The 12,125-nt window shown below is 34.5% G+C and overlaps 1 protein-coding gene across 1 annotated transcript; it reads right to left on the bottom strand.

The window, feature by feature from the left end:
* On the bottom strand, positions 7,888-8,443 carry LOC109723366 (glycine-rich cell wall structural protein 1.0-like). The gene is made up of 2 exons (XM_020251702.1): positions 8,067-8,443; positions 7,888-7,912 (listed from the first exon to the last, which is right to left on the bottom strand). The coding sequence occupies exons 1-2, from the start codon at positions 8,441-8,443 to the stop codon at positions 7,888-7,890; spliced, it is 402 nt and encodes a 133-aa protein (XP_020107291.1).

The raw sequence follows: 12,125 nt of genomic DNA, 5'->3' as shown, positions 1-12,125 counted from the left end.
TTCGCTTTAGTACCCTTTAGTTTTTATCTTATCACTGATTTAACGAAAAAAAATTAATGGAATCGATAATAAAAAGATAAACACAGGACACTAATAAATTGATACACTTTAAACAACAGAGTACAATGTGAGAAAGTGTGAAACTGCGGGGTAGTATTTAAAATTTTTTCTAATTTATACTGAGCAGATTTTTTTTATTTATCATATGATGTATGATATAATTTTTCAATTTTATAATTTAATTTATTTAACTAAATATTAATATATTGTTAATATAAAAGTAGTGTAATTGATTGTGCAATAATAATTAAAATGACTTTTTATACAATTATCCTATAAAAATTTTTAAATTTATCAAATGATCTTTTCAAAAATTTATTTGATCAACTAATTTACCCTAAACATAATGGAACGCGGTAAATTATTCACGGTCTTTAAAAAATGGTGAATCATTTATTAAATTAGTAAGATTTTTATAAGATTATTAGCCGTGTACGTGGATTATTAAAAATTTTATTCGATTATTAAAATTGTATTGGTACGTTGTTAGGATTTTTTATGTTTTAAAATTATGTGTGTTTGTTGAAATTTTATATGGTTGTCAGGATTTTATATAAGAAATAAAAAAAAGGTAAATTATTTATCATTTTCTTTGTTATAGAAAAAGACAATAAATAATTTATCGCAGCTAAATTTCATTAAACATGGTAAATGATTGATCGTTTTTAATTTCATTAAATATGGTAAATAATTAACTGTTTTTCAATTGTCCTTGGACAAAATAAAATTATTTGATCAAATAAAATTATTATTGTATTATTTGGCAAATTATATATTTTTAAAAAAATTAAATTAAAAAAATATTCTAATTAATATGTCAGAACTTATACATCACCAATACGTCAATATTTAGTCAATTAAATTAAATTATGTGCTTTACTTGTAATAATTTATTAACTTCAAGTTAAAAACTATATTAAATTAAAATTTAGGGGCTAAAATGTCACATTCTCGATAGTTTGAGCACAAAAACCTGAACGATTTTAACCGACGCTGCAAACAAGTAGTTTTAGTTACTATGCATATGGACCGTCGGATTTAAAACTTACGGCTAATAAATATTTTTTATTGATACTTATTATTAAATATAAGTCTGAAAAATAAAAATAGGCATTAAATTTACTTATTTGGCATGACTTAATTTATAAAATATCAAATTCAAGTTTAATTATTCAGTTTTGGTTACTGATACTGATTTTCTTGCTGATTTCAGTTGTAATTATACATTTTCAAAATTCCAAGACTTCGATTTTCATTTTGATTTTTTGTGACGATCTCGAGTTTGGTTTAGCTTTTTTTTTATATTTTTTTAACAACCACCCTGAAATCGACCCATTGACATTCTTACTCATACAAAAAAAGAAAAATTATTATATTAGATGTATAATATTGAGCTGTACTCAATGAAATGTTTTTCTCTTCCACGGAGATGTATATTTTGAGTTAAATATGTTTGGAAACTTCGGAACTTTAAATTTTCTTTTAATTCGGACCGTCCTAAACTTCAATTTCTTGCAAGTAAGTGATTTTAGCAAATAACTTGTGGTTTTATCCATTCACTGTGAATTTTATTAAATTTAGTAATTTTAATTATTTTTTAGCAAATAAAATTAGACTATTGAATGATTGATTACTAATAGAACTTTTAAATTTAACAAAATACTGTATCCATGTAAGTGCAACAACTTAAATTTGTTTTAAAAAAAAGGAGAGAGAGTCTCAATATTTTATAAAAAAATAGTTGGCAGGTCTACTTCTACGTATCACGGACACTTCTATAAACCTCACCTATCCGTATCGGACACGCGCGTGTTCATGTCGGACAGGTATCCGATCCGATGTGGACAGTGCATAGTTTTCGGACGCCTGTTTAATGTCGATTCATAGTGTATATAACTAAAAAATATATATATCTATTTTTATTTTATTTTTTCTATGCATATGTAATGTACGATAAAATAAATATTTTAGCCTTTTCATGAATGTATATAATTTTTTTTGACAATATAAATTAATTATGTATGGTGAAAAAAAATTTCTTAAAATATATGAACTATTAATAAAAATTTTACTAATTTTCATTCATATGAGAAATATAACAATATTTTACAAAAATTAATATTTTTATACATAATACAAATATATTATTATATTAATAATATTATATTTTATTAGTGGTGTTCATATTGTGTCCATGTCTTAATTTTTTGAAAGTTGTCGACTCGCGGTGTTCGAGTCTTGTTGTGTCTCGCATTCCGTGTCAGTGCCCGTGACGCCTAGGTCTACTTTAAAATGGTCTATGGTCAAGAGAGTCTCTGTACATTTTTACCATATTTTGCTTTAAAACTAATATATTATCATTTATTAGACACAATGGATAACAGAATTTACTAGATGATACTTTTGTTCGTTTTTTACTTTAGACTTTCACCATCTCACGTAACTCGACAGAAAATAAAATATACTAGACAAGAATTTATTTATGGCCAATTTGCATAAAAAATTCACTTATTTTGGACTTTTGCAAAATCGGGCCATCTTTTTAGCTTTTGCAGATTCGGTCCGCTTTTTCAGCAAACTGACCAAAATACTCTTATACCTTTTTCTCTTTTCTCTTTCTCTCTCCTCTTTTTTCCTCTCGTTCTTTTTTCTTTTTCTTCCCAGAGAGCTGCGAAGACGGAGCGGAGGTGCCCTTATACCTTTTTCTTTTCTTTTTTTTCTCTCGTTCTTTTTTTTTTTTCTCCTCCCAGAGAGCGGCGAAGACAGAGCGGCGTCGCCGCCGGCGCCCCCACCTTCCTCGCCTCTGATCCCCCTAAGGCCGGACTGTGACTTTTTTTTTTGTATTTTTCTTTTCTTTTCTTCTCTGACTCTCCTCCACAGTTTTCGACGACGGCGCCTCTTTCGCTCTTCCCTGCCCTTCCCGTCTCTCTTTCTCCCTCCTTCTCTGCTGCCTCCGACGACGATGCATCTTCGCCGACACCGACGCCGACGCCGACACCGTGGAGATCACTGCGGCGCTGCAGCCTCGGAGTGGGGGGTCTTTAGCGGCGTCATCACCGACACCGTGGCTATTGACAGAGAGGGTGACAAAAAAAAAAAACAGAAAAAAAATAAAGATAAAAAATTATATAAAAAAAAAGGATGAAGATGAAATTGTATCGTTAACTACAAAAAAATTACAAGTTGCACTACTTAAGATGTAAACTGCAGCTTTAAAATAAAAATTACACTTTTTAAATGAAAATTACACTCTTTGAAAGATATTTACATGTTGTCTCTTCTTATTGCACTTCTTTAGATATAAGTGCACCTCAAGATAAAATTTACACTCTTTTTTTGTTAATGAAAGTTGCACTGTTTCTCTCTGTTGCACCGGTTTCTACCTCTGTGTTGCAATCATTCTCCGCGTTTTGCATCATGTTTCTACTCTTGTTATGTACCTGTGTTTTATCTTAAACTGCACTATTTTAGAGATATTATATACTGCATTCTCCTCTTGTTGCACGTGTTTTCTCCTTTTAATGCAGCTGTTTTTCCTGCTTTAAAGAGGAGAGAAAAGCTTGAACAAGGGAGATGGAAGAAAACAGTGCACTAAGAGGAGAGAAGCCAGTATAAATACTGTTTAAAGATGAGGTCAGTTTAAATAAAAAATAGTGTACAAGACGGAAAAAAAAATGTGACAACAAGAAAAAAAGCTGCACGCCATTTATACATTAAACTGGCACCAATTTAAAGACGATATTTATACTGCTTCTCCTCTTGTTGGCACTGTTGCTCCTCTTTTTAAAGAGCGAGAACAGTGCAACAACGAGGAGAAACAGTGCAACAAGAGGAGAATTTAACAGATGATGTTATACTGCGTTCTGCCTCTTGTTGCAGCTGTTTCCTCCTCTGTGACTGTTTCTCTCTTTCCTCTTTAAAGGGAGAAGAAACAGCTGAACAAGGAGGAGAAAACAGTGCAACGAGAGGCAAGAAACAGTGCACAAGAGGAGAAGCAGTATAAATATCCTGTAAGAATGTGCGAGGTGGTCTTAAAATAAAAACAATCCGACCCCGTTCGCCGCGGCCGCTGCCGCTGCGGCGACGGGATCGGGCTGGGGGTCCGCGGCGGACGCGGCGTCTCGACGTCGTCGTGGGAGAAGCAGAGGCGCTGGTCGGCGGCTTCTGCACGGCGGCGGGAGGAGGGGCAGCGCCGACGGAGAAGAACACGCGCGGCGCTGGTGCCGACGCCGGTTGCGCTTCCGCCTCCCCCTCCTGCGCCCTGTCGCTTGACCTCCCCTTCTTCTTCTTCGCCGTTGTCTTCTTCTCCGCATCCAGCCCGACCCCGTTCGCCGCAGGCGCTGCCCCCACGGCGACGGGATAAGGCTCGGGGTCCGCGGCGGCGGAGGAGAGGAGGAGGGGGTCGCGGGCGGTGGAGAGGAGGGTGAGGAGGGGGGCGACGGTGAAGAAAGATGGTGAGGAGGGAGGCGACGGTGAAGAAGAAGGCGACGGTCCGCCTTTTTTTTTCGGCGAGAAAAAAAAAAAAGAACGACAGAAACGAAGAGGAGAGAGAAAGAGGAAAGAGAAAAAGTAATAAGGGTATTTTGGTCAGTTTGCTGAAAAAGCGGACCGAATCTGCAAAAACGAAAAAGGTGACCCGGTTTTGCAATAGCACAAAATAAGTAGATTTTTTATGCAAAAAGGCCTTTATTTATTTATTTATTTATTTATTAACTAGCTTATATGCTAACGTGCATAGACATGATTTTTTGTTCATAACCCAGACTTAAAACTCAGTCTAAAATTTTAAGATTAGATACCTAACAATTAGACTATCAATTGTAGCTTAGACTGAAAAATTCTTAACATTTTTATTTCATTGCAAAAGTTATTAAATTAAAAATAAAACAACTGTTATTCTTCAAAAACTTAAGTTGCTAGAGAATTATATTTTAATATTTATATTCAACACTTTTTCTTATGAGCAATATTTATATTCAATACTTTGCTCACCTCTGGATTAAAAATATTTTGATAGTTCAAAACATTTTAATAGCATGGACAATATTATATTTAGCATTCCTTCTCATGTATGGATTTAAAATATTTTAATAAACACAAAATATGAACTTAAATTAAATAAAACAAATTAGTAATGCTAGGTCCAAAACGTGAATTTAAATTAAATAAAAAAAATAGTTATACTAAGAGTTTGACGTAACTTTTCCTCACATATGGGCAATATTTATATTCAACACTCTTCCTCGCGTCTCGACTCGAAATATTTTGATAGTCTAGGTAATATTATATTCAACACGTATTGTCCCACACATCTGGGCTCAATATCTCTTGATAGATCCAAGAGGAGAGCTTAAATTAAATAAGAGGATTCTGACGAGATCATTTTGATAAACTCAAAACGTGAATTTAAATTAAATATAAAAATTCTGACATGACTTGAATATGTCTAAGACGTAAACTTAAATTAAAAAGGAAGAAATTTGTAAAGTCAGAATCTTGACGTGATCTGCCTTAATACTACATTAAATTAACTAAAATAACCATTATTCTTCAAAAATTTAAATGGTTATTAGAGAACAATATTTCAGCAACAATTACTAACATCCTATCAAATATTATCACCCAGTCAAAAAAAAAATACATGAATAAAATATACTTTAATTTCAAGCAAAATGAATAACATACTATTTTAAAAAAAAAATAAAATAAAATAAATTATAGGCGGTGTACGGTTGATACCGTGGGGACATTTCAAGCAAAATGTTTGCGTCCAAATTTGCTTTTCTTTCAGTACGTAGCAGGCGACAAAGACACCCAATCCCCGGCCCACGCCGTGGTGATACTCTCCCCCACAATTTTTCATTTTGGTGCGACATTTTTGTCGTCTGGCGAGAAGGGAATATAATTCAGAGAATGAAACGTATACGTGTAGCGTGGCTGATAAATGGGTGAGAATAGCAATAAGTTGGAAAAAAAAAACTATATGAAAGGTGAAAAGCACATGGACTTGTATAGTGTGTGGTATAAGACCAACTTATCAAACGCATTTTTGTTCAGCGGTTCCGACTCCCGAGAAAGTTAGAAAGAGGCAAAAAAAAAAAAAAAAAAAGAAAGGATGGGCTGACAGCTTTGTTTCGTCTTGCTCGGTGAGCATACCGACAGTCCATCCATCAGGCCGTGGCTGCCGGCATTGTCCAGATTTTGGAGCCGCCTATCTTATCATCATCGTTCATTCGCATTCGACAAAAATTCGATACAAATATAATTTAAATAAAATTTATATTTTAATTTATAAATTTATTAAAAAATATAATTTAAAAAATAATTTTGTTAAATATGTAATTTATACGGATATTATACGTTCACCAATTAACAATTCGGGATCAAAAATTCGGATATTGAACTAAACTTTTTTATCTAGATTTATGCTACTAACATACATAATTATAAATTTTTAAAAATATAAACAACTAGAGCTACAAAATAAAGCAGATTAATTAAGTAAAAAAAGTAATAACAAATTTTGTTATCGTCGCCATCTTTATTTTTTTCATGATCTATATATTTCGAAAGTTCATAAAACTTTTGAAAATAATTCAGTAATAATTCGGAAAGAAATTTTATACAAAAAATTTGCACGCTTTTTTGGCCGAATAGTTTCGCATACACGAATTATTCGCGAATAATAAATTTAACAAAAAAAATCGCATGTTATTCTAACTTTTTAGAAATAAATCGTATATGGATGGTTTTATTCGGATTTATAATAATTCACGAATAATTCACGATTTAGCTAACTATGTTTACGATTTGATATTGTTGGCAGTACAACATGCAAAGGGCTCGATTGGATAAATCTCGAGGGGATTGTTATTTCCGCAAATATAGATAAAATTTATTTTGAAATTTTTGGATAATTTACATTAATTTTTTATCATATCCGCTCTCTCCTGCAGATGGGTGACTGGGTATGGGGATTACCCACAAGATATACATATTTTTTTACTTCCATGCTTTTCAAATACAAAATTCATAACCATAATTTATAAAAGATATAATTTGTTGTTCAAAATTACAATATGTAATAAATAATATAAAGTTTTAAAACTTATAGTAAAAATATTTTAATAGAGTAGTGCGGTGGAAGAGGCGGCGCGGTAGGAGAAGGGACCATAATGAAAAAAAAAAAAACTGAATAAATTAGTTTTAAAATTTTTAAAAATAAATAGAGAAATATATATATTTTTTTTGATTCAAAAAATATATGCGGATATTCGTGAGACATGCAGGTTGTGCAAAATACTCATAATTTAATAAGTATTCATTCATTTTATACATAATTTTTTATGTAAAAAAAAATTAATATCATACTCATAAATTTTGCGGATAGCGTTTCTTCGAGTACTCTGTAGAAATTGTCAGATGTAGTTGGCAGCCAGAAAGCCAAGGCAACATAAAACAAAGAAAACAAAAATGTACAATATTAAGGGTTGCGGCTGCTTGTTTGGTATAGAGAGTTAATTAGAGACTCAACTTGTGAACTTAATGTACTTTTTCTATCATTTTAAAGAGAATCTTAGTACTTTTGTAAATAATATTAAAAAAAATAATAGTTTCACGTTACCTACAAAATAAATTTTTAATTTTTTATGTAATGTATAAAGTATCTTTTATCTATCAGTTTAATTTTTTTGGTTGAGCTAAAGCTTTTAAAACCTTATCATAATTTCGTTTCCCTCTGGTGTGTGCCAACCTTGTTAAGTTGCTTACATCATATATTTTTATTTATTTCTTTTAGAAATAAATTAGCTAATTTGTATAAAAAATTCACGAGTTTTGAACTTTCGTAAAACTGTGCCACATTTTTCAATTTTGCAGATTAGAACCGGATTTTTCGTCATCGGACGAAAATACCCTTATTTATTTTGTTTCTCTTTCTTTTTTTTTTCTCTCTCTCTCTCTCTTTTTTTTCTCCTTCGTTATTTTTTTCTCTCCGACGAACCCACCTCCCACGACGACAACCCCCATCTCCTCTCTCAGATCCAACCCCTACCCCCACGGCACCAATCTCGAGGACTCCTGCGGCGGCGGCGGCGGCTGAGAAGGTCGGGGATCCCTCTCCACCGACCACTTCTCCTTCGAACTCATGCGCGCCGATGCCGTCGCCGACCTCGCGGAGATCGCCGGCACCTTCCTCATTGCCTCCTCCTCCGACGACGAACCTACCTCCTCCTTCCGCTGCCTCTCCCTTTCCTATGACGACACCCCCACCTCCTCCCCCAGATTTGACGTCGATCCGGTGGAAGCTGAGCGTGAAGTCGATGTCCGAGAAGCCCTCGGTGGCCGCGCGATTGTCGTTCTCGGCGACCACCATGAGGGCCATCCGGACTAGTCGTAGTCGAGCCGGCCCAGGTGCGCTGTTGCCACTCAGAGTGGAGGGGCAGAAGGAAGAGGAGGAGGAGGAGGAGGAGGAGAAGCAGGAGAAATGGTGCAAATTTCGCCCAAAATTGCTCCATTTTGTCCAAATTTGCACTATTTTGCCCAATATTATACCATTTTCGTCCAAAATTGCACAACTTCTCCTTCTCCTCGTCTTCCTCTTCCTTCTTCTTTTTTACATCATTACACTATTTTTTACACCTTATTTTTTATACCTTAAAAAATTATATTCTTTGGACACCCTCATCTCCCTCGCCGGAGAGTAGGACTCGGACGGCGATCTTCAGGGCATGAATCCACTTCTTCATTTTGGAGTCGAGGCTTTAACGGCGGATGACGACGTACATCTGGCTCAACTCTTGGCCATACCCTGCGTGGATCATGTGGCCGGCGATCTCCGCGAGGTCGGCGACGACGTTGGCACGGGAGAGATCGGAGGAGAAGTAGTCGGCGGAGAGGGATCCCCAGCCTCCTCCTCTGCCGCCGCCGCGGGAGTCCTCGAGATTGGCGCCATCGGGGTAGGGGTCGGATCTGGGAGAGGAGGTGGGGATGTCGTCGTGGGAGAGGGAGAGGCGGAGAAAGGAGGATGTGGGTTCGTCAGAGGAGGAGGAGGCGATGGGAAGGGTGCCGACGATCTCCGCGAGGTCGGCAATGGCGTCGGTGCAGATGAGGTCGGAGAGAAGTGGTCAGCGGAGAGGGATCCCTGGCCTTCTCCTCTGCAGCCACCGCCGCGAGAGTCCTCGAGATTGGCGTCGTGAGAGTGGTGGTCGGATCTAGGGGAGGGGGGCGGCGTCGTGGGAAGTGGGTTCGTCAGCCGAGAAAAAATAACAAAGGAAAAAAAGAGAGAGAGAGAGAGAGAAAGAAAGGAATAAGGGTATTTTTTGTCCGATGGCGAAAATTTCGGCCCGAATCTGCAAAATTAAAAAAGGTGGCCCAGTTTTGCAAAAGCTCAAAACTTATAGATTTTTTATACAAATTGGCCAAATAAATTTAGCTAAAAATATGAATCAACGAGGATTCGAACTTGAAATCTCGAATAACAACCACCAAATCTTTTACCGCTTGTACTAGAGACAGCCGGTGCTTACATCATATGTTAGTAGTGCTTCGTTTGTGGATTGTATTGGTGCCTCATATTGTTATTAAATTGTCATGTACAACTTAAACTTTTGAGTTAGATTTGAGCCATTTAACAAATAGATGTGATAACTTTGATTTTTTTTTTTTTATCGAGACGTATATCAACTTCTAACTTTTTTTTATTTGAATTACATTTTAACTTAGTCACGTTAAAAATTTTATCAAATTTAATGACTATTAATTATTAGTTGTTACTTAATTGGGTTTTGTTTGTCAAAAAGTGATTAAATTATTAAATTTGATAAAATCACTGATAATTTTACGAAATATTTAATTTTTTGAACTAAATTTACTTAATTTTAATAAATTAGAAGGTGAGAAAGATCCAATCCAAAAAAAAGTTGAGGACCTTTTTTTTTATTTTGCTGATTATCATAATTTTAATATATACAAGAATTTTCTACACACTAGATGCAAGTATGTAGAATAATCTAGTCGGCTTGAGTCACATCCTACACGACTTAAAATCTTTCTATAAATATTTTTTTTTATTTTATATTCCTATTTTCTAAAAATTTCAATTTTGCTTTCTTAAGAGTTAAAGCCATAGCACTACATTTAGTACTGTTAAAATTTGATTCCATTATGTGCATAAATTGGTGGCACAACTGGATAATTACTAATATACTAATATTGTCCTTAAAAATGATAAAGCAAAGAAAATTAATTCATACATATATAGTTGCAAATTTTTTTTAAAAGTTTCTTAATTTGAGAGAAAATATAAGATTCTTATACATTTTCATCGTTTTTTAAAAATATAACGGTTGTCTCAATAAGTTTTTCGACTCAATTATATCATTTGTGCGCAAAATAATAAGAAAGTGATACTAGTGCTGAGTTAAATGATACAGCTCTATTTTTTTTTTTTTTAAGAGAGATAGATAGCACGCTATCCGCTTCGTTTATTTCATTTAGAAATAAACTTAGCTAGAAATGTGAATCAACTAGGATTCGAACTTGGGTCTCGGGTACCAACCACCAAACCTTTTGCCACTTGCTCTAGGGACGGTTGGTTACAGCTCTAATTTTTAAGGAGATAAAACAGAGTTTTAAAAAAATAGAAGGAAAAAAATATAAAAACAAATATTTATCCAAAGATTTTCGAGCCATTCAATTAAGACTCAATCAAAATCATATATATATATANGACTAGAATAGAACCCAAGAAATTTTTAAAAGAGAGACGTGAAAGAAAGTATAAAAAGAAAATCATTTTGTTACGTCTCTTTCGAGACATCTAATAAGATTGCCAATTTAAACAAAACTTTTGCAAGAAACTTTTGCCAAAATAATTCCAATGATAGATTATATATGGTGATTTCTCAATCTATCGGTGGAGCATTTTTTTTTTAATTTATTTCGTACGCATAACGGATGGTGCACAACATATATAATCTATCATTGGAATTATTTTGGCAAAAGTTTCTTGCAAAAGTTTTGTTTAAATTGGCAATCTTATTAGATGTCTCGAAAGAGACGTAACAAAATGATTTTCTTTTTATACTTTCTTTCACGTCTCTCTTTTAAAAATTTCTTGGGTTCTATTCTAGTCCACACTTTGAGACTGATCTTATCTTCGCAGCTAAATTTATTTTTTTAATAAATGCAGAGTACGATAAGTTATCTTTCGTAAATAAAACATTTAAAAAAAAAAAATACTATGTAGAAGTGGTGGAGCAAATTAAGGTTACCGGAAGGGTGATGTGATCATAGTAATGGGTGAGAGGGGTTTCGGATAACGATAAGAAGAGTCAGAAAAGTGAGGGTGATGATAATATAAAAGCTTTATAGGAGCACTAAATTGTCACTTTAAAAAGAGTGCACGGTGATAAACGAAGAAGCAAAGCCCCCCGACCCTACAAGAGAGTAGAGACCAAAAACAAAGAGGACAGGTGGCACGTCATCTGGGCCCCACCACTGCCACCTTAAAGTTGCTCACCCGTCGCCACCACCACTGTTGTCACGTGTCACTCGAGCACCTGCCACCATCAAAATAAGCTAGTGCTCCCCCTCGTGGTCAGATATTCAAGTGCCGATTTTAAATTTTAAAATTAAATTAGTTTAGATTCGATTGGATATACATAAACAGAATCTCATTTATAATTTAATTTTATATTCAAAATTTAGGATGATAGCTAGAGATGTTCATTTGAATCAGCAAATGCTGCTGTAGATTAAGATAGGTCGAGCCGTAGATTGATCTGCAGTGATGATAAGAATACGATAGCTAATAACGTGGCATGTTCAATTGCAGAAAATTTTAAACTGCGAAGTTAAGAAAATATAATATCAAGAAGTGTAGCCAAATAAGATCCAATTAAAGCTTGCTAGGTTGGATCCCACAAGCTAATTATAAATCTAATCATTCTCTCTCCACTATGGCTTTGGTGGCCTTTGGCTTTGACTATTTGGTGGTGGTGCATGTAGTTGATACACAGCTAATTAATATATTTGGAAAAGTACCCATGCATGCTCCACACCCA

This window comes from Ananas comosus, linkage group 17, assembly GCF_001540865.1.
Source record: "Ananas comosus cultivar F153 linkage group 17, ASM154086v1, whole genome shotgun sequence".
NCBI lineage: Eukaryota > Viridiplantae > Streptophyta > Magnoliopsida > Poales > Bromeliaceae > Ananas > Ananas comosus.
This window is presented reverse-complemented; position numbering and strand designations above follow the sequence as displayed.